The sequence below is a fragment of the Vicugna pacos genome, chromosome X (genome assembly GCF_048564905.1).
Source record: "Vicugna pacos chromosome X, VicPac4, whole genome shotgun sequence".
Taxonomy (NCBI): Eukaryota; Metazoa; Chordata; class Mammalia; order Artiodactyla; family Camelidae; genus Vicugna; species Vicugna pacos.
This window is the reverse complement of record NC_133023.1, coordinates 42,294,497-42,318,256: the sequence shown is the minus strand read 5'-3', so window position 1 is coordinate 42,318,256 and position 23,760 is coordinate 42,294,497. Positions and strand designations below refer to the sequence as shown.

At 45.5% G+C, this 23,760-nt stretch overlaps 1 protein-coding gene across 2 annotated transcripts; it reads right to left on the bottom strand.

Moving 5' to 3' along the window:
* Positions 1–20,439, bottom strand: GPR173 (G protein-coupled receptor 173). 2 transcript variants are annotated; one of them, XM_006218274.4, is made up of 2 exons: positions 19,569–20,439; positions 1–1,531 (listed from the first exon to the last, which is right to left on the bottom strand). In XM_006218274.4, the coding sequence occupies exon 2, from the start codon at positions 1,432–1,434 to the stop codon at positions 313–315; it is 1,122 nt and encodes a 373-aa protein (XP_006218336.1). In that variant the 5' UTR covers positions 1,435–1,531; positions 19,569–20,439; the 3' UTR covers positions 1–312. The 2 variants fall into 2 exon arrangements, with proteins under 2 accessions (XP_006218336.1, XP_072811876.1); XM_072955775.1 differs by lacking the exon at positions 19,569–20,439 and adding an exon at positions 12,261–13,918 and having other exon boundaries at positions 1–4,566.
* Between the last annotated feature and the right edge of the window lie 3,321 nt (positions 20,440–23,760).

Genomic DNA, 23,760 nt, shown 5'->3' with positions numbered 1-23,760 from the left:
TGAATTGTCACATCTGAGAGGGGGAGAGTGAGAGAGAGAGAGAGAGAGAGAGGAGAGAGAGAGATTGTAGAAGTGGAGAAGGAGGTGGTGGAGACAGGCCCCACAGGACTAGAAATGCCTCTTTCCCAGTCCCCCACCCAGTCCCCAACCCTGGGGAGGTATTGGCAATGGTGCCTAGATTCCAGGTGGTTTGAGGAGTTGGGGCTGGAGCTCAGAAAGAAAGGCTCCGGTATGAGGCCCCACCTCTCCCCTCTGTTGGCCCCAGCCTGGTGGCTATGACCTCCTCCCTGCCTGTCTGCCTACCAGCCTGCTTCACATGACACAGTAGGGTTCTCTAGGAGCCGGGGCACCTCCTGTGCTCCAGCAGGGGGCGTGAGTCCTCAGGCACTTCTTGAGGTCCTTGTTGAGCAGGAAGCAGACGATCGGGTTGACGGCAGCCTGGGCGAAGCTCATCCAAACAGCGGTGGCCAGGTAACGGTGGGGCACGGTGCAGGCTTTCACAAACACTCGCCAGTAGCAGGCCACAATGTAAGGTGACCAGAGGAGCAGGAAGAGCAGTGTGATCGCGTAGAACATACGGCCCAGCTGCTTTTCACCCTTGACCTCGTCCATGCCCAGCAGCCGCCGGCTGGCTGCATGCCCATTCTGCCGGATACCCAGCAGGGTTGGTGGCATGGGCCCACGGCCAAAGCCGGCGATCCAGTTGGCAGCAGCCTGGCCGGTGGCCCCAGGGCCATGGAATGTCCAGTTCTGGCTGATGGCTGGCACCATCTGCACAGGCTTCATCTTGCGGTGACGATACTCGAAGAGGAGCAGCTTGCCATAGACAGCATGTGTGGCTGCCATGAGCACAGCCAACATAAGCATGAAGCCCAGCGTGTCATTGGCCTTGAAGTAGCGATGCTCAAAGATGCACTGGTCCTCCTCACGGATAAACTTGTAGGTGCCCACGTCGAAGACAGGTGGGAAGGCCATGGCCACAGACAGGGTCCAGGCCATGCAGATGACAGCTGCGCATGTCCAGAGTGTCATGCGCTTGGCGTAGAAGCGGTGGTGGGCGATGGCCATGTAGCGGGTGACGCTGATGCAGAACAGCATGAAGGCCGCATGGAAGCAAAAGAGCACGGCCATAAAGGCCACAATCTTGCAGCTGAGCGCACTGAAGGTCCAGGAGGAGCCGTGGCGCACAGAAGCCAGCACAAAGGGGAAGCAGACGGCAGAGCGTATGCCGTCGGCCAGGCACAGGTCCAGCAGAAAGTAGTAAGGAGCCTTGTGCAGGGCACGCTCCTTGAGCACCAGCAGGGACAATATGGCATTGCCCGCCAGGCTCACGCACATGATCAGTCCCAGCAGCACCAGCTTCACATAAGCCGATGCCGATGGTGGAGACAGTGCGCCGCTCACCTCCTCGGGCTCTCCAGTGGTGTTGGCCATACTGAGGGGCAGGGGCTGCTCCCAACCCTATGGGGTCAGCCAGTCCGGTCCTCGATGGGCCCTGGGGGACTCCATCAGTTGTCCTTCTGGGCTGCACCTGCAAATGAGGATAATGGGGGAGGCACAGACACAGAGAGACAGAGATATGAGGGCAGGAGAGAGACAGAGAAAAACACAGAGGCACAGAGACGTAGTGAGAAAGGACGGAACAAAAAGATAGAAAATGGATACAGATTGAGACAGAAATGTAGGGGATGAGAAGGAGTGAGAGGAGATAGAGAGACAGAACGAGAGAGACAAGAAGAGAGGGGGAGAAAGGGGGAGGGAGGGAGAGAGAAAGAGAGAGAAAGAGACAGAGAGAAACACAAGAAAAAGAGACAGTGAGAGACAGGTGGAAAGGAAAGGTGAGGAAGAAACAGAAAGGGCAGTGTTAGTGTGTCTATGCGGCTTCCCCACTTACTCCCTGGCTGGTGTCAGGCCCTGCCCCTGGCCCACTGCTGCTCCTACCCGCTCCTTGCTGGGTGAGGGTGCTTCATCTCTCTGGATGTCCTGAGTTACCTGTTTCCTCCATTGGTGGGTCTGTAGGATGGGGATGTTGGTGCAGCTCTTCTCTCCCTTTGCAAAGCCCAAAGGTTGCGTGCTTCACACTTTTTTGACTGCCGCCCATAATAAGAAATACACTTTCTATCACAGCCTGGTACACATACATGCATGTGCACATATAGCTGAGCCAAAAGTTGCACAAAACAGTACCGATCCTATGTGTAATGTACCTCATTCGTTTCTATTCTATTTCATGGGTTTTTGTTGTTGTTGTTGTTAATGCTGGTAACCACTTGTTAAATAAATTTAATTATAATCAAGAATGTGCTTAGCACGCTCGAGGAACAGTGGGAAGACCAATGTGGTTGGAACAGAGTGGGCGAGGGAGACAGTGGAAGGGGAATTGACAGAGGTGTCTGGGGCCGGATCGTATAGGGTTGTGACAAAGACTTGGGTTTTTATTTTAAGTGAGGTAGGGAGTATGTGTGAATATAAAGATGTAGGTATGTTTGTGTGTATTCATTCATTTTTTCCCTCTTCATAATGAAGAGAAATATAATATTTTTATTTAAAATTAAAAAAAAGTTATTTGTGGGGAGGAGGTAATTAGGTTTATTTTTTTAATGGAGGTACTGGGGATTGAGCCCAGGACCTTGTGCATGCTAGGCATGCACTCTACCACTGAGCTATACCCTCCCCACCTTTTAAAAATTAAAAAAAAAATTTTCTCTTCATTATATTTTTGATAAAAAATTTTTATTTGTATCCACTCATTGAAAAACTATTTATTGAGCATCTAATACGTGCCAGGCACTGGGGATACAGCTGTGAAGCAGATAGACAAAGATCTTGCCCTTGTGAAGCTGACATTCTAGATAATAAAGAAGATACATAGGTAAAGTATAGTAGGTCAAATGATGGTAAGTTCCTAAAAATAAAAATAAAGGAGGGAAGGGGGATAGGAAGTGTGAGGGGTGGGGGAAGTACAGTTTCATATGAGGTGGACAGGAAAGGCTTCACGGAGGAGGTGTTATTCGAGCAAAGACATGAAGGAGGTGAGCGAGTGAGCCAGGTGGCTATCTGCAGGAAGAGAAGTCCAGGCTGAGGGAACAGCCAGTGCAAAGGCCCTGAGGTGGAATGGCACGTTGGGCATTTCAGGGAGAACAAGGAGGCTGCTGTGGGTGGAACAGAGTGAGTGAGGGGAGAGCGGTTGCAGGTGAGGTCAGAAAGGTGGCGAGGCCAGATCACATAGGCCATGGTGAAGACTGTGACTTTCACTCTGAGCGAGATGGGAGCCACAGGAGGGTTTTGAACTGAAGCGAGACGTGATACAACTCAAGATTGAGTGTAAGGAGGAGCAGGGACCAAGTGAGACAAAGGTGGAAGGAGAGGGACAATTTAGGAGGCCCCTGAAGTAATCCAGTGGAGAAGTAACAGTACCCCCGTGACCCTTGCCCTGCTTTATTTCTCTTCCTAGAATCTCTCTCTTCGAATGCACTGTATAATTTCCCGTTTTTAGAGTTGTTTTTGTTGATTTATTTATTTTTATTGTCGTATAGCTGATGTACAGTATTATATAAGTTACATGTGTACACTATCATGATTCCCAATTTAAACAAATGTTTTTATTGAAGTATAGTTGATTTAAATAGTGACACACAATTTTTAAAGGTTATATTCCATTTACAGGTATTATAAAATATTGACTTTTACATTTTGGTTTATTGCCTGCCTCTCCCTATTAGAAGAAAAGCTCCACAAGGGTAGGGATAATCGACTCACACCCTCTCCTCTTGAAGAGGAGAGCACAGCCCACAGGACGCCCTTGGTCAAAGGCTGTCAAATTAATTGGTTGAGGGACTGGATGGGCTGGGGGCTCAGGGAGGGCTGCCTGGAGGTGTCCAGGTAGGATTTGCTGAGAGAGCAGTCTGGGCAGTGCATGAATGGGAGGGCACAGGCAAAGCTGGGGGAGAGGCAGGAGTGCTGGTGTGTGCAAGCTGAGGGTAGGAGGTGTGGGGTGTGATAAGGTAGTAGGGCAGGTCCCCAAGGAGTGGCTACAAGGCAGAAGCTGGAGAAGCTCAGAATTCCCATTGGGGCTGGGCTGGGCTTGAGGTTGGAGGAGGTGGGGCTTGGGTGGATGTCTTTCTACCCTTCCCTCCCAGGAAAACATCTGTCCTCTGCACTGTCTCCCAGCTCAATCCAACCTGGCCCGCCACAGCCACCTGGCGCCAGGCTTTTTTTTTTATGGCACCCCAAAGTCTCAGAGCCAGTGCCAGTGGGCCACGAGAAGGTGCCGGGACAGGGGATTAGGAGAAACGGGGTGAGCTCCCACAGATCTGTGGACCTGGTGCAAGCTGGGTGTGTGTAAATATGCACGTGCGCGCGCACACACACACACACACATACACACACACACTCCTTAGCCTTGAGGAGAGGTGACAGAGACAGAGACAGAGGCTGAATGTAAGAGAGAGTTAGAGAGACACATGAGAGACCGAGAAGGAGAGAGGAGCAGAGAGAGAGAGACAGATGGAGACAGAGGAGGGAGGGAGGGAGGCGGTGGGGAAGATAAACAGAAAAGAGAGCGAGCTTTACACACAGAGAGGAGGAGATAGAAATAGAGACAGAAAGAGGAAGAAGAGAGAAAGTGAGAAGAAAGGGACAGACACGCACACACACAGAAACAGAGACAGCGTGAGACAGAGAAAGGAAAGAAATAGAAAAAAGTGAGAGGGAGCGAGAGAGACAGAGAGAGAGAGAGATAGAAAAAAATAGACAGAGGGAGAGAAAGAAAGAGGGAGGGAGAGACAGAGAGATAGAAGGAGAGAGAGAATGCCAGGAAAGAAAGACAGAAAGATGTAGAGAAATAGACGGGGGCGGGGAGTGAGAGACGTATTTAGAGATGGGATGGAGACAGGCAGAGACAGAGACAGAAAGAGGCAGGAATAAAGATGGAAATAGAGAGAGGGAGACACAGAGAGACACACTAAGACTGAGAAGGTGGATAATGTGTAGCCCAGAGTCTCAGTGAAAACCAAAACAAACAATAAAACAAAACAAATAAAACAAAACAAAAACCATAAAACAATAGCAGCAAACAAACAAAACCCTGGTGTTGCCTGGAAAGCTGGGGCGATTGTATAAAAAGTGAGGAGAGGGTTCTTCTGAGCACAGACTGGCAGCCGCAGCCTGGGACCATCCGAGGCTAAGGATGTGTGTGCATACACATAACACGTACATACCTGCTCGTGCCCAGATGCCCTTAGACAGAGATACAGACATCTATCTACATACACACTCACACAAACACATGGGTTATTCCAATGCAGACCCACGGACAGCAACCAGCTCACACACAGGGCGTGCACAGGTGGTGCATGTACATGTACACACACACACACACACACACACACACACAGAAGGTATATCGCCTCGTTCACACAGGCACAGGGTACCCTGCCTAAATACCAGTGCTTGGTCCTCAGCACAGGTGTTACTGCCCCCTAGGGGACATTTTGGAAATTTATAGGAGCATTTTTGGTTGCCACCATGCTGGGTGCGTCCTTGTAACATTTAAGGGTCCTGGGAGAGGATGCCCGCCATCCAGTGATTGGCAGGGCAGTCCCACACAGCTAACATATGTCCGGCGTCTCGTAGGATTTGGACTTGTAATGTACTGAACCTAGAATCTGACTCTGTTTCACAGATAAACATAGTTGTTCCCTTGATTGGATAGACCCTGAATTATCCAGGAATGTGGCTGTCACGTAAGTCTAGAGGAGACTGTACTTTGTTTTGTGGAGCACTTTCCTTTTAGTTGTTCACTGTTTCGGAAAACCTCACTCCTAGGCCTTTGCCTGTCATTTTCCTGAACTTCGTACGAGGGGCAACTTCTAATTTTTCCCCTTCTCTTAAATACATGTTTACTCATTATGTTACAAGCCTCTGATTCACTGAATCTCCCAGGGAGTGTCATGCCCAAACATTTCCACGTTGAAATACAGATTATTTTCTTATAAATCACTTTTATTTCTTATTTATTTATATTAGAATTAATACAATATGGATACTGTATAAAATGCTACATGGATTGTCTTTTGAATTATATACGCAGAGATTATATCCTCTAAGAACTTCATATCCAGATAGTAAACGGGTGTTATAAAATATGTTACATAAAACAGGGTGTTGGGTATGAGAGGACTGAGAATCGCTCATGTGCACAGATACACCCACCCACACACACACATACATGTGCTATGGCCTATAAACCTACATTTATAACTCCCCTAAAAAACACATACAAACTCTCAAATCCTGACAGATACACACACACAAACCTACTCTACTGTCAAATCACACATAGACTCATACATACCCTTTGTCCCAATATACCTGATTATTCAAATGCTCTCACAAATTCAAACAATCTCTTGCCATACAGGTATGTAAACAGTAACATACCTAGATCATCACATGTACAAACATACACACTTAACACTTGGATTCAGTCACTTACGTACGCCAGCATGCTCACAAGCACTTGAATCCCACCACATGCATATGCACACACCTATGTACACACAGAATGCCCCTCAGATACCCACAGATTTGTTGGCATGCAGAAAAAAATAGACAAGCAAACAACTGCTCACATACATACACATGTGCATATTCTAACCCACTTTAATACACAGAGACTAACTGATCCAAAACCTCTCACATAGATTAGGCACACTCACCAACATGGATATGCACACCCTAGCATATTTACACGTGGGACAAGTGCTAGGACATACACGGACATACAGAAAAGTAGACCAGCTCCAACACACACACACACACACACACACATACACACACACACACACCCTTTAGCAATATACAAGCACAAACTCAAAGAGAAAGGCCACTCATGTATACAGATACACTCTTGCACACAGAGTGTTTATACACACAAACCTGTTCACAACTCATAGATACATTTACTTGACATATACATCCTGCAGCAGGTATACACCCAGAGATTAAACCCATGCAAGAGTACAGAGCAGCCAACTTCTGAACACACAGGTGGAAACATAAGCAGAGCTGCCCAGCTGGTGGGCACCTGCCACAGGGGGCGCTGGAGCAAGAGGGGGCTCCAGACGTCTGAGAAACGAGGTTGCAAATGTTTGGATTGCTTCCTGTTGAAATATTTCAGACTATCAGATTATTACTTTGCCACTGTTCATCAGTGAGGTTTTTTGGGTTTGCCCATCTGTGCACAATGCTTTGTTTTCTTTTAATTTGCTCTCATACCTATTTTTCCACAACTTATTTTTTCCTACAAAAATAGAACGGTTGCATCATTGTTGGTGCTACTACTGTTACACAATATTAGGTGTTCCTAAAGAGACTATAACTATTTTGTTAATTTCCTTGATGGTTACTTCTTTATTGAAAAAAAAACACAACTCTTTTTCTTCTAGAACATTTCAAACATAAAAAAGTTGGAAGAATCCTGTAATGAACTTCAGTGCAACCATCACCCAGATTCACCAATGATCAACTCATAGGGTCTTGTTTCGCCTGCAACCTCACCCACTTCCCCCACTTTCAAAGTATTCTGAAACATATCTATTATACCATTTCAGCTGTAAGTATTTCAGTAAGTATTCCTAAAAGATAAGGACTCTTAAATACAACGATATCATTTTTATTATTTCCTTGCTTATTTATTGATTTACTTGCTACTGGCTTCTAGTATTTAAAATTAGGCAAATCTGATCCTTGGTGGGATTTCACAATTAATTATTATCTCTTGTTTTTAGATTAAAATATTTGTCAAAAAAGGAGTGGAGTCTGCCTATGGTTGAATTGAATTGATTCATTAAAGGGAACTCTAGGGCTTTCTGGCTTTGTCTCAGAGTGCTGCTTGAAAATGCAGATCTAAACTGTGTTTTTAGAAAAAAATCAGTTTTCAGAAGGAACAAAGGTCTGCTGACCCCTTCAATACTTTATTTATTTTTTATTGAATTATAGTCAGTTTACAATGTTACGTCCTTCAATACTTTATATTCAAGTAGATTGAATGTTTAAGATATTTCTTTTCCCATCAAATTGGACTTTTTGATTAAAGCTAGAACCTCAGGAGTCTCACAAGACAAACACAGTAGTCGCCCCTCCAAAAAAAAAATCTAGAATGTCCCTAATTTAAGCAATTTAATAAGGATTGTCTCAAATTTGGATTCAGCTGCCCAATTAGCCTTCTTTTCCTCAGACTAAATGTCTGATCTGTGTGGAAAAGTTACCAAAAGAATCTTTGTTACCCAGTAGGCTAGGTTGGTCAATGACCACAACACACTCTATCATGCAGAGAAAGATTTGGATTTTTTTGAAGCATCTGGAAGAGCAAATTAAGAAACTGGGCTCTTTCATGAGATGAGTTAGAACATTCTTAGATGGCGTTCAACCAGCTAGTGATGGGGTAATACAATTAACAAGTAATTGTAAGTTGTATGCCTGCCCAGTAAAAAAAAAGTAACTAAGATGCTTGCTCAGTAGAATCTCATATGTTAGTAGTCTGCTGGCAAATTGTCCACACTATATTTGAGACCAATGAAGTAAAAGAAATGGGAAAGGGATCACTTTCAATTATTGCTGTTAGGAGACACATTGATGACAGGTCAAAGGACACTGAGATGACACTAACCCACAAGATCGTTGGATCACAAGGGTTTTCATTTTATGTTGGACTGCTGCTGCTGTTGTGACAGCAGGAAGTTTACAGCTGGAATTTGTTCTGAAAATGCCAGGAATCATTCAGTGAGGAGCCCTCACCTATAAAAGTTTGCCTGAAGGTCTAACTGCCACAGTAAATGGTGCCAGATGAATATAATTAGATTCAAGGCACTTGTCAGCTCTCTGTGCAGCACTGGAATCAGTACACCCTTCTCTATTGTTTTAAGCCTAAGTGTGTAAGGATTTTGTAAAGGATTTATGAGCTAAAGGAAAATTTTCACCATTCCTTTGTGAAGGATTCTCACTTTGCAGATTTGATGCTTACTGGCTTCAACAAATGGCTCTTTGAGCACATGAATAAAATGACATCAAAAATTTCATACTCAAAGATATATATGAAAGTATACCGACAAGGTTTATGGATTTGAAGCCAAACTTGAGCTTAGAAGAAGTCAGGTCAAGTATGGTTCCCTGAGTGATGTTTAGTTAGTTGAATACTAAAGAAGACTTACTAGGATGAGTAGAACAAGGTCTACTTAGGAGAAAAGAGCATTTTAAAAAATACTCAAAATAAAGATTTTCTGTTGGATTCAAAATTCGTGAGCATTTGTCACAAGAAATTTCGACATCACATTTGATTGAAAGAAAAAGAGGAGTTAGACTGAAAGAAGGCTCCCACCTTTGAAGCACAAAACTCAAGACTAAGAATCATCCAAGTTCTGATTATTGATGAGAAAGTAGTTTTAATTAGCGAGAAAATACCCTTCGACCATTTGCTGCCACTTACTTATGCAAGGGGTTTCCTGTTGATGGTGACCACCAAGAGATAGAAAAGATCATGTAGCTGTTTTGAACATAAAACCTGGGTCTCTGCCTCGTCATGGCAAGAACAAGTTATAAAAGGGAAGTGAAAAAGGGAGGCATGAATGAGCAGTCACTCCACTTCTTAAGGTTGGCATGGTGTGAAAGCACCAGCCATATGCAACACTAAAACCTGCACCTGATGCTTCAGAGACACCAAGATGGTACCTGATGACCCCAAAGCTTGTGCTTTTGAGGTGAGCTCTGCTGACCTGCAGAACTGTGCCCCTACATTCCACACATTCAAGCTAATTATGAGGACATTGGGGCAAACTGTGCCTAAACAACCTCCATGGAATGGGTCTTACCTTCAATAACATGCCTTCCAAGGTCAAGAAGTGGCAGGCACTGATGGAAGTTTATATTAGTGTCAAAAGTACCAATGGTTGGATGGGAGGGTTTAGCTCAGTGGTAGAGTGCATGCCTAGCATGCAAGAGGTCCTGGATTCAATTCCCAGCACCTCCCCTTAAATAAATAAACAAGTAAGCCTAATTACCCCCCAAAAAACAAATAAATAAGCAAAGTATCAATGGTTTCTTCATTTGCTTTGTTTGGCTTTTTACCAAGAGCACCAAGTGATCTACCAAATCATGATGAAAGTGACCATAAAATAACTCAACAGTCATGACCAAAGGCTCAGAAGAAGTGGGCACGAATGTTGACCACTACAAATTTGCATGAGTGAATTAAAAAGTTATGTTTACAGACGTGAGCTCAAGTGTGCTATGAAAAATGCAGAGATTTCATTTGAAAGCTGTGTACAAATTCAATATTTAAGAATTCTCCTAAAACTTGGCATTTTTGTTTTTCTTAGCACAAATTTTATAATATAAAGAAAATGTAAGGAATTTCTTTCCACCAAGCCCCAGTATCCTTAACTCTTCTTAATATTTCACCTTCTCTGTGTGCTGATCACATTCACATCTAGTCATATTGCATAGACACACCTGCACACACGAACAGATACCTGCACACAGGCACATGTGTACATGGAGATTCAAATTTGCAGTCGCATCCAGACTTATCCCAGCTGATAACACACACACACACACCCCTCCTCTTCTACACAGAGTTAGGTATGTGTGTAGGTGCCCAGCTACCAGCAAATCATGCAAAGATTTATACAACACACGCACACCCCCATCTATAGAAATGCAGGCCTAAGTACCAACACAATCGCCATTCACATGGGCACATGCAGACACATACACCTACAAACCAAATCGTATGGACCTGTATGCTTTCAGACACAGTCATGCATGCACAGATGTAAGAACTGACATTCAGACACAGGGCAAGCCCTTCTCACATCCTACAGATCCAGGCCCTTCTCCACCCGAGGCTCTTACATTAAGAGATTAAAACCTACTGTCTTACACAAGCCCTGCCTTGGCACACATACATGTACACGCAGTACAGACATGCTAGCAATACAGGTATAGGGCTCAGGCTCATTGCTACCCACCCAGAGGTAGGCAGGCATGTGAAGCGATGCAGACTCACGCATACACACCCACATAGCTATCGCTGCTTATAAACACAGACGGACACAAACCCTCAGGTGCACACACTCATTCATATCTACACATACAGTCATGTGACACAGATACACACATCCTAGTCCATGGCTATGCAGGCATAAAGCCTTTACACACACACACACACACACACATCTACTCACAGCATCACATATAAACCTGAATACCAACCTTCTTATATTTACAGACACTCCCAGCCTGACCACTACAACCTGTTTACATATTCAGATAAAAACACACTGCACATTACCCAGATATAGGTATATGTACTCATATGCCCAGTTGTGAGTATGCTGGGAAACACACACACAGGGCCAAACCTTCTCCATCAACCTTCTAGACACACACTTCCATTCTCATGCACCCATGGTTTTACATACACACTGGGACAATGGGCATATACTACAAACCCACTTGTATGTACAGACACACTCTTACACACGGGATCTGCTCATTCTCTCACACATACATGCGGATACTGATAACGTGGCAAATATGCACATAGAAATGACCCTGTTCACACCGGCAGATAGACACAGACTGTCACCTATGCATGGGCACACGTGGTAATTATAATACTGGGTAACACCTTACATGGCACAGACGACTCATTATGTGCCTGGCACTGTCCGAAGCGCTTTTCAAATATTAACTCATCCAATCCTCACCCTATGGAATAGGGAGTATTATTACCCCTACTTTACCAATAAGAAACAAGGGCTTAGTTGAGCTAATAAGGCAGAACTGAGATGCAAACCCAGAGTCTGGCTGGAGAGCTTGCAGATCCAACTTACTGACATGTAGCAACACACTCACTTCATACACATATACAGATACACACTACTCTAGCACAAGCATGTGTACACACAAACCATTTCCTGACACGCTGGGGTAAAACAGTCACACATACACAAACATGGACACGCTCACATTTACAGACACTCCAGCTAAGGTATATCTTGCCCCAGGAAAGATGTACACATTCATAAACATGCCCAGAATCATACACCCACACTATCAAACACACAAAATACCCAGATATAACATCTACACACCATCTAGGTAAATCCACACTCCAATACAGATGCGCCCACATTCTCAGATACACTCCCCACCCAGATGTACCAAAATGCTCACACACACCATCCACATATACTTACCTGCACACACACCACCCGGATATACCTCTTCTCTCACACCACCCAGAGAGAACTCCACACATCCTGCTTAGATATACCCACTCTCACACGCCCCAATCCAGGTAGGTGCACATTTTCTTTCTCACACACATTATTCAGATCCACCTACTCTCACACACCCCCAATACTGATAGAGCCACACTCTCTCACACACATCCCATCTAAACACACCCATCCTCATACAAACATACCTCAAAGACGCCTACACTCACAGGTGCTCCACCTAGATACAGCCACACTTACGTAAACTCCCAACTCAGTACACCCACACTCTCAAATACAACATTCAGATCCACTGAAATTCACACACACTCCCAGCCCAGAACCCTCATACCCAACCCAGACACACCTACAGTCTCTCTCACACATGGTTCAAGACACGACCACAATGAACCACACTCCATTCAAAGACACTACACTTACATACACCCCACCCAGATACACTCACCCAACTCAAATGCATCCACATGCACAGATACCCACTTATACATAATCCAGAGATACCCACTCACACACAAATCCTATCCATACACACCCACACTTTCTCATGTTCTTTCTCAGTCTCTGTCTATCTCTGTGTCTCTCTGTCTCTCTCATGAACACAAACACAGTCCCACTCAACCTCAGCCAGATACATCCACCCTTTCATACATACACATAACATCCAGTTTCATCCCATGTGGACCACTAAGATACACTCACACCCACATACATCATCTAGATACACTCCACTACCACCTAGATATATTTGCATTCACACACAGATCGCACACTTTCCAGTGCCATCCAGGTGCACCTCTCCAAACTCCACTGATCAGATACATCCAATGGCCTCATCCTCTCCACACCACCCAGATGCACCCACATTCCAAACTCACACTTCTCACCCAGAATGCCCCCCAAACTCTCTTTTTCATACACCCCATTTAGTTATACACACACACTCACACATACCCAAGTACACAACTAATGCTCTAACAACACACCATCCAGATATACCCTAATACATACTCCACCATCCAAATAGACCTGTGCTCTCATCCACTCACCATCCAGATACACTCACATTCAAACACATTTCACCTCCAATACACCCACACACTCTCTCATACACCATCCAGATACAGCCACACCTCACATACACATCATCCAGATACACCCACTCACGCCCCCAATACGCCCACATTCACTCCCTGATCCAATTAAACCTAAACACTTATACCCCATCCAGATACACCTACACACTCCTCCCGCTGGATACATTCATGCTCCCACATCCCTACCACACTCAGAAACACCTACACACTCTCTTACACACACATACAGTCCAGCTCCCTCCTCTTAATCACCATCATCCAGAATACCCACACTCCACACACACCATGCAGATACACCCATACTCTCTCACACACACCACACACACATCTCACCCACATACACCCCCTACACTATCCATAGATACTTTCAATTATATACACATTCACATACACCCCCACCCTCACTTACATGTCCTCAAATTCTCTTTTACACACACACACACATCATCTAGATATATTTCATCACACACTTCCATCACCTACATACACTTGTGCACTCACCCACCTACACATCATCCAGATATACCCACACTTGAACCCCCCCATCCCAACACATCATATCCATACTCCTTCATACACTCCCTCTACTCAGAAATACCCACAATCTCTCTTATACACACAACACAGATACATCCACACTGTGAAATACATCATCCAGATAACTCACCACTCTCTCTTGCACCATCTTGATATACTTATACCCACATACTCCTCAAATATACACATCCTCACACATATTCCCACACAGCCACACCCAAACTGTCACTCATACCATCCTCCACCCAAATAGGCCAATGGTCTCATAGTGCTTCACAAATGCACCATTTACATACACCCACATTCACACTCATCCCTCCCAAATACACCCACATGTCTCACATACACACCCTACCCAGAAACACCCAGGCTCTCTCTTACAAACAGACAACCCAGCCCCCTTCTCTCTCTCAATCTCTCTCTCTCTTACTAAATATAGCACCCCCTCCACACACACACATATGCCACTCTACCTGGATATACCTTCACTTTTCACTTATACCTGGATGTATAAGTGAAAGATTTCTGCCTGGATGGCATAATTTGAGTGCTGTGTGTGAAAACCACTTACTGACCCCAGATACCATACAATGCCAGTCTGTCCTGGTCCTCTGATGGTGCAGGATAGGATGGGAAAGAAGTCTCTGTGTTTCGAGAAATGCTTTTCTAAAGAGGTCACAGGCCCCCTTCCCTAGTAGGCTATCAGTCATGATTGGTTCTTATTTCTTTCTTAAAAATTTTTTATCGAAGTGTAGTTGATTTACAGTGTTAATTTCAAGTATATAGCAAAATGATTCAATTATACATATACATACATATATATTTTTTCTTTTCAGATTCTTTTCCATTATATGTTATTACAAGAAATTGAATATAGTTCCCTGTGCTATACAGTAGGACCTTGTTGTTTACCTATTTTATATATAGTAATCTGTGTTTGTTAATCCCCAACCCCTAATTTATCCCTCCCTGCCCTTTCCCCTTTGGTAACCACAGTTTGTTTTCTATGTCTGTTTTGGTTTGTAAATAGAATTTGTATCATTTTTTTAGATTCCACATATAAGTGATATCCTATGACAGTTGTCTTCCTCTGTCTGACTTACTTTGCTTCATATGATAATCTCTGGATCCATCCATGTTGCTGCAAATGGCATTAATTCATTCTTTTTTATGGCTGAGTTGGTTCTCACTTCTTGAGTGTGAGTGATGACAGGAATTATCCTGAGATCCTCACAAAAGCCCAGCACATGGTCAAGGCTAGAGAAACCCCAGAAGGGGGTCATAGATGGCTCACGAGTTATGGCTTGCCATCCTGTAGGATGTCCACACAGAACCAGACATGGTCTAGCAGGGTACCAATGACTCTCAGGCCTGCACATAAATACATGCTGGGGTACACATAGCATCACACAGACTCACAAGCACCCTTCCTTATCACCTCCTCAGTGATAAGGCCCATCTACACAGGCCCAAGGCGAAATCTCTCTCTCTCTCACATGCATACCATGAGACACAGGCACATGCACAAATACCGACACTCATCCCCACACACAGGCACACTCACAGCAGTGCACACTCTCACTGCACTTGGCCCCATGTACATGCATCCATTTATTCTCAAACACAGACATATATGCAGAGCGTGCATTCACATGACATAGTGCCCACGAAGGAATATGTTCACTCACAAACACAAGTGTACATACAGGCATACTTACATATGTCCACTGACAGGCAGACTCTGTATCACACCCAACGAGACAGTGAAGAAACATGACACACAGAGGTGAGCTCCTAAATATATACACATGCATCCCTAGACATGGCCACATAAGCAGATTCACACACACTCACACACAGGCGTACTCACACACACAAACACCCAGATGTGCACATGCTCGTCAATCAGATGGTGTACTCATATATGGACATTCTAACACAGAGAGACTTATACACACAACTGGGCACGTGTATATACAAACATATTCACAGGTACATAGACTTGTACATCATTCATTCATGCAGGCACAACATCAGACATGGAGACACAAACATACTTACAAAACACACTCACACAGTTAGGCACACCATGTACGCTGGTACACATTCATACATACATCCACATGAGAAGCTATGCAAACAAAAGAAGACTCATGCACACGTGGGAGAATAGTCATGTATTCTCACATCCTTGTACATCTGCACAAGTAGGACTAATAATACTCATCACAGACACACACATGCAAAGACATCCTCACACACACACACTCAATGCACTTACAGGCCAAGAGCAGCATGCATATACACTCACTCACACTGTTCTACAATATATGCTCCAGAACAAACAATGGTAGATAAACACAAACACACATATGCAAATAATTCGAACTGTACAAACTGGTACAGTTCAGACACCTGTACATTCAGACAGGCGCACCCACAGATGTAGTCACACACGTCACCTCAGATGTGTGTGAACACACAAGCAAATATACGGACCTGTTCATTCAAATGCACACACAGCCAGATGTTCACACATACTAGCACACACACACACACACACTCAGCCACTCACAGGCATTTCCGCCCTCACATTCAGAAATTCAAACAAAATACACAATGAGACGTGTGCATCCAAATATGATGAGCTGTAGTTACACTCAGACATGCACTGACGCACAACAGTGTACCCACAAACACAATAAGACATATACACAAATGCATCCATTTACCTATGCACACAGCCTTTTGTGCATATATTTAAGGGGATACACACCCAGAGCCATACCTATATAGATAATCAAACGTGCACGCATAGGCAAACCCACAAGATATACTTCCATGCACAAAACACGTATTCACACACTCTCCCCTACCCACACAACTAGTTCTCTTTATACTATTGTGACCAACTACAGTAACATTTCCCCAATCAGATGTGGACCCACAGGTCTGTCTACAGACAGTATGTACTCAAACGTGCATACACAGGCATGTATATAATTCAGTCAAGAGAATTCACAGAGACATTCACACACAGGCGTACTCATACATCTGCATGACAGACACACCCACACAGAAGCATGTTCACACACACATACCCTCCCATACATGCATAGATACACTCACACCCTTACACTTACAAACATACCACTTAGATGTACTTATATGCACACACACAAATATATACAATAAGATACACCTAGGCAATCACCTAGTTGGACATGTATACCCAGGCATTCTGAAACCCTCACACACAGACACATACAATCTGACATATACACCCAAAACCAAATTGATGCCACACACATATACAGCTAGACATTCAACAGGCCTATTGGATCAAAGAAACACACCCTCACTCAGGCTCAGGATCAAACATGCCCATTTGCTCACCCAGACAGACATGCAAAGTCATACTCACTCCCTTGAACATACACAATTCTATCCAGACACCCACAGACTTGCACACCATCATGTGACTTGCACACACACACAGAGACTCATCCACAGCCACAGTGCCCACGAACAGACAGATAGACAGACACACACACACACAATGAACACAGCCATACATTGTCATTTGCACATATACACCCACACTCAGGCCCATATGCCTCCGGACCACAGGCTGGGTTCACCTTTCTGTACCAAACACTTCTGCATAAAAGTCTACTCTATACTTCCAAACCCCACCCATCCCTGCCCCCCACAGAGGAGGTCTTCTGGGCCTCAATTTTTCCCCTCCTCCAACTCCTCTCCAGGCCTTGAGGACTCCTCTCTAGCCACTGACCCCTCACTCAGTGTTCCACCACAGCTCCACACCCAGAAGTCAGTCAGCAGATCCAACTCTCCCTCCAGCCCAAGCTCTGTTAGTAACTCCCTGGGACCCGTCCCCCACAGGTCTGGCTGCTGCATGGGCCACACCCCAGCTCTAGCTGAAGCCCTGTGATCTCAGGAGCTTCAGCCTTGTCTCCAGGTCCTGCCAACCACTGACCACAAGCCAAACTCTTGCCAAGTCTCCCCTCAACAAGGAGACGCATACGTTACCAGGGCCAGGAATGCTGCAGGCTGTAAGCCAGGTCTCTGTTAACTCACAGGGCCTCAAGCTTCTGTGTGTGTGTGTGTGTACGTGTGTGTGCGCATGTGTGTGTGTGCACAGACGGGGGCAAGTGCAGGGAAGGAGCTTGGAGTAGGGTGGGGGTGAGAGGCTCTACCCACAGCCAACATTTATTCCTCCTTACAAACAAAGAGTAACACCATAGAGTTGCTTCTGCCTCCCCTCCACTCCTCCTCTCCCATTTACCTACCTGCTGCCCTCCACAGATCTACGCCAAGACTTTGGAGAAGAGAGGCCAGTCCCCCCACCAAATAATCAATCACCAACAGTAAGAATAATAATATTAATCATGAATAATCAGCAACAATATTGATCATGAGCTTTGGCAACATTGCTCCGGGACCACTTCTATGCACATCCTTTACTTACATGCACCAACTCATTAACCACTACACACGCCTGTGAAGGAAGGGTTACCAGTCTCTTTGACAGACGAGAAAACCGAGGTTCAATAAGCAGCACACTTTCACAAAAGTTGCAGACCTAGTTTTTGAGGGAAGTGTCCCTGGAGAATCCATGTTCTCCATGTACTAGGGTTTCCTGCACCTCCAGACATAGGGCCCACTGGCCACTGTGCACAAGGCCATAATATGTGGGGCGGAGGGGTCCCAGACACAACATGGGTGTCTGAAACAGAGATGGAGAACTTTGAATAGAGGCTGGGGCTCACACTGTGGGGACAGCCATGTTGTGCCTGGTCCCTGCAGGTTGCTGGGTGGCGTGGTCCTTGCCCGGACAGAGGTATCAGGCAGTCTAAAGGCCTGGAAGTGCTCCCCACCCCCACCTCACCTTCCCTTTAGCCCTACAGTGGCTTCCTCCCCCTAGCTGGGAATCACAGCAACATCTTCCGTGGTGAGTGAGCAAAAGTCTGTGCTACCTGTGGGGAGAGACGGGGAAGGAAGGAAAGAAAGACAGAAGGAAAGAAGGAAGGAAGGAAGGAAGGAAGGAAGGTAGGACGGAAGGAAGGAAAGTAAAAAAGGAATAGGGGGTAGTCTGGGCTGGGAGCAGCTTCTCTGTGATGTCTACCCACCTGCCTGCTCACACACATGGGCAGACAGACACACGCACCATGCATGCCGGCCAAGGAACCTGAAGGAGAGTGGAGGAGGAGGGAGAGAAGGCAGCTGCAGGAGGCTGAGCCTGCCCAGGGTGCAGGCATCGTGAGGGGAGCATGGCCGGGCTTGCCTTCCACAGATAGCACACAAGGAAATATTACCCCAGCCTCGTGCTCAAACGCGACCATAGTGATAAAAACAGACCCTGTGCGGGGGAAACAGGTGGTGGTTCCCTTTTTCCTGGGACATTTGGGATTGGGGAAGATGGAGATGGCTAGAGGACTCTCTAGGCTTGGGTGCCCAAGTAGCCCTTGTGATGGAGCAGAAAGAGAGAGAGAGAGACTGTTTAACAGAGTCAGAGAGAGACAGAGAGCATGGCAGTGATGGAGACTGTGAGATATGTGTGGGGAGACAGAAGTCCCAGCCCCTCATCCTCGGTGGAGGGATTCTGACTACTTACCTGGGCTCTCTCAGCCGGGCTGTCTTGGAATCCAGGGAGGGGGCTCAAGCTGTCTCATCCAGGATAAATGACAGCCCAGGCCACATTGTGGGACCCTCAGTGATCTGGCGGCCAGTGACACTCCTGCTTCTGTTGCCGTGGATACAGCCGGGCTGGTCTACATCGCAGACATCAGGGGAAATAGGCACCAGAGGGGTGCACTGGACAGGGCTGGGAGCGTTGGGGAACCCCAGGTGGGCAGCACACAGCTTTGGGGTGCCCAGCTAGCTGGCAGGTGGGGGTCCCGGCAGGTGCTTCCCCAACTACACACTCCCACCCCCATCTTCATGCCACCGCCAAGCTGGGAGGGGGGCCAGCACTGGTCCCTGCTACCCGTCTGCCCGCCTGGCTGCCGGTCCCCCCCTCCCCCCTCCCTGTCTGCCTGCTGGCCGCCGCCTTTTGTCCTCAGAAGACACGGTCCCCGCGGGGCCTCTGCCAAGCCTCTAGCAGATGCTCAGGGTCCGGGGCTCCTCCCTGGGAGCACTCGGGCCATGGCCTGGGAGAGCCCCAGGTTGGGGGAGCTCTCATCCAGGCTCACCCTGCTTCCCAGGCCTGGCGGAGATGAGGAAGAGGTGCAGGTCCACAGCCAGAGGCAGCAGCAGAGGTGGAGTTGGGGAGGGGATGGACGCCAGAAAGAGGGGGTGGGGTGGAGAGAGAGGCTGGCCTGATAGCTGTGTCCCGGGTTTTAGATCCGGGTTGAGGAGGTGGCTCAGAGCATCCGAGGGGGGGTCCTGATGCAAAACCGGGGCACCGTGGGCCTGCCGGAGGGACCCTCTAGGCCTGGGAACCACCCCAGCTCACACAAATTTAGGTCCCAAGAATCCGGGAACACCCAGCTTGGATAAGGCATCAGCGAGGAGCCCAGGGCGCTAAGCTGGACCCCATCCGGCCTGTCTGTCCCCCCTCTCCTCGATTTGCACAGTCCCTGCCTCAGGGGCGGGTGGAGGTGGGAGGGAGGCAGAGAGGGAGAGGGAGGGAAAGAGGGAGGCTGAGCAGGCAGGGAGACTCCCAGCTGCCAGCCTGGTCCTCCCTGGGGCGGGGCAGGGACGGGGAGAGGGGGGTTGCTGGCAAGGCTGGGGAGCAGCCGGCTGGCTGGCTGGCCGACTGGGTGGGGATGCTGGCGTGGCGGCTGTGCTGCCAGGACAATAGCTGGCTGGAGAATTCAGACTCCGGCCTTTCTGAGATGCTGGAGAGAGGCTTGCGTGGAAGTGGGGAGAAGTGGCCAAGAGGCTGCTGACAGAGCAGCTCACGTGGGCTAAAAGTGCAGAAGAAGCAGGGGTAGGGGGATCTGTGGTCGGGGTCAGGGCAGAAAGGTCCTGTAAAAGTTTCTCAAAAGCTTTGGCATGGGACGGATGCTTAAGCCTCTGAGAGGTAGACTGGACAGCCTTATTTAGAATGGGCTCTCTGGGCATTTCCACAGCAATGCCTGGAGCAAGGCAGGGGTGGGAGTGAGGTGGGACAGGACAGGGAGCGCTGCCCATCTCTGAACAGCCCTTCACAGGACATCACCTCTCGTGCCACCCCTACTTTCTCTGGGCCAGTAGATAGGCACGCACCCAGACTTAAGGCTGTGTTCCAGGACAGCAGAATGGGACAGGTGAGGAGAAAGCCTTACAGGCAGAGGTTCCGGAGGCAAAGAAAAAATATTTCTATCCTGACTAGATTAAATTGGGACCAAATAGTGTCATAGTGGTTCCCCTAATTTATAGCATTCAGTAATTTCAATTCTCTTGATATAAGCAATTTAAAAAATTTCCTTTCTTCCCTCATCCATTGGTTCATTCACTTCTTAAACATGGCTGCATGCTAACACTGGCAATATGGGTGAATTGGACTTGCTCTCTGTCCTTAGGAAACCCTTGCTCTACTACCAAACTGTGGTCCTGCAAGCCACCTGCCTCTGAATCCTGGCAGAGTTTGTGAAACGTGGATCCCCAGGCCAATGTCCCAGAAATACTATTTTAGGAGGTTTGAGATGAAACTGTATTTTGACGAGACCCTGAAGTGGTTATTGTTATGCCCACTGAAGTTTGGGCACCATGCTTTGGAGAGGGAGAAAAACTCATGAGTCAAAGATAAACTCACAACAGAAATTAGAAAATATTTTGAACTGACTGATAATGAAAATATTATATCTGAAATCCTGTGGGATGCTGCTAAGGCTATGTTTGCTTAGAGAGAAATTTATAGCCTTAAACCTGTTTTTAAAAAAAACCTCCATCTCAAGAAGTTAGAAAAAGCAAATTAAACTTAAAGAAAGTAGGAGAGAAATAACAGAGATAAGAGCAGAAATGAATGAAATAGAAAACAGAACTAAAACAGAGAGGATCAAGAAAGCTAAAAGCTGGCTCTTTGAAAAAAAAACTAGAAAAATCATAAATCCAGAAAAATATACAGAAGGCACATAACTAGTATCAGGAGCAAAAGGGGGCACTACAATATGGGTCAGAGATACATTAAAATATAATGAGGCAGTATTATAAGGGACTTTATACCAATACATTTGAAAATTTTAATAAAATGGGGACTTTCCTGGAAAAATACAATTTATTAAAACTTTGACAAAAAATTTTAATCTGAATAATCCTATAACTATTATATCATTGAATTTATAATTAAAAAGCTTTCCACAAAGATGCCTCCAGGCCTAGAAACTGTCAATGGGGAGTTCTACAAAATATTTAAGGCAAGCTCCCCAATTTTCTAATTTTACACAAAATTTTCCAAAGTATTGAAGAAAAATTATATGATCAATTCCATAGACCAAAAAAATCATCATAACAAAAGAACTTAGCAAACTTAGTTTGCTAAGAATATAAGGGAAATTCCTTAACTTAATATACATTATCTGCAGAAAACCTATAGTAAACATCACACCTCTTTGGGAAATGTTGAATGCCTTCCCTCTAACATTGGGAATGAAACAAGAATGCTCACTATAACCACTTCTATTCAAATTGTACTAGAGGTCCTGGCTAGTGCACTAAAGCAAAAAAAATAAATCAAAAGACATAAGGATTAGAAAGGAAGATATAAACATACAACTTCATTAGTAGTCAAGAAAATATGAAATAAAACTGCACTCACTAGAATGACTAAAAAGAATAAGACAATGCTGAATATGAGAACTGAAGTGACTGAAATTCTCAAACAATGCTGATGAGAGAATAAATTAATATAATCACTTTGGAAACTGCTTAGCAATATCTACTAAGGGTGACTATATGCACACCCCATAACCCAGCAATTCTACTCCTAGATATATGCCCAACAGAAATGCTTATATATGCTTACCAAAAGGCATATACAATAATGTTCATTTCATAAAAGCACTATTTGTAATCGTCTGAACTGGAAACAATTCAAATGCCATTAACAGGAGAATGAAAAATAAATTGTAGCATATTCACACAATTTGATACTACACATTAGTGAGAATAAATGCCCCACAACCATGTTCAACAATATGGATGGATTCCGCAAACATTATGCTGAGGAGAATAAACCAGACACAGAAGAGCACATACTATATGGTTTCATTTATTTAAAGGTCTAATACAAGTGAAGCTAATCTATGGTGATAGAAGTCAGAATCTTGATTGCCTTTGGAGTCTGAGTAGGAAGCCCCAGGAGACCTTCCGGAGTGCTGGGAATGTTCTGTTTCTTGATATTCGTGCTGATTACTTGGGTGGTTACTTAGTAATAATTCATTGAGAGCTGTACATTTTATGCCTCTTGTACATTTAATATGTGTTATATTTCAATAAAAAGGTTTTAAACTATTTACAATAGCCAAGACATGGAAACAATCTAAATGTCCATCAACTGATAAAGAAGTTGTGATATGACCCTCCTGCACTGATGGTGGGAATGCAGTTTGGTGCAGCCATGGTGGAAAACAGTATGGAGATTCCTAAAAGACTAGGAATAGACTTACCATATGATCCAGTAATCCCGCTCATGGGCATATATCCAGAAGGAACCCTACTTCAAAAAGACACCTGCACCCCAGTGTTCATAGAGGCACTATTTACAATAGCCAAGACATGGAAACAGCCTAAATGTCCATCGACAGACGACTGGATAAAGAAGCTGTGGTATATTTATACAATGGAATACTATTTAGCCATAAAAATGACAACATAAGGCCATC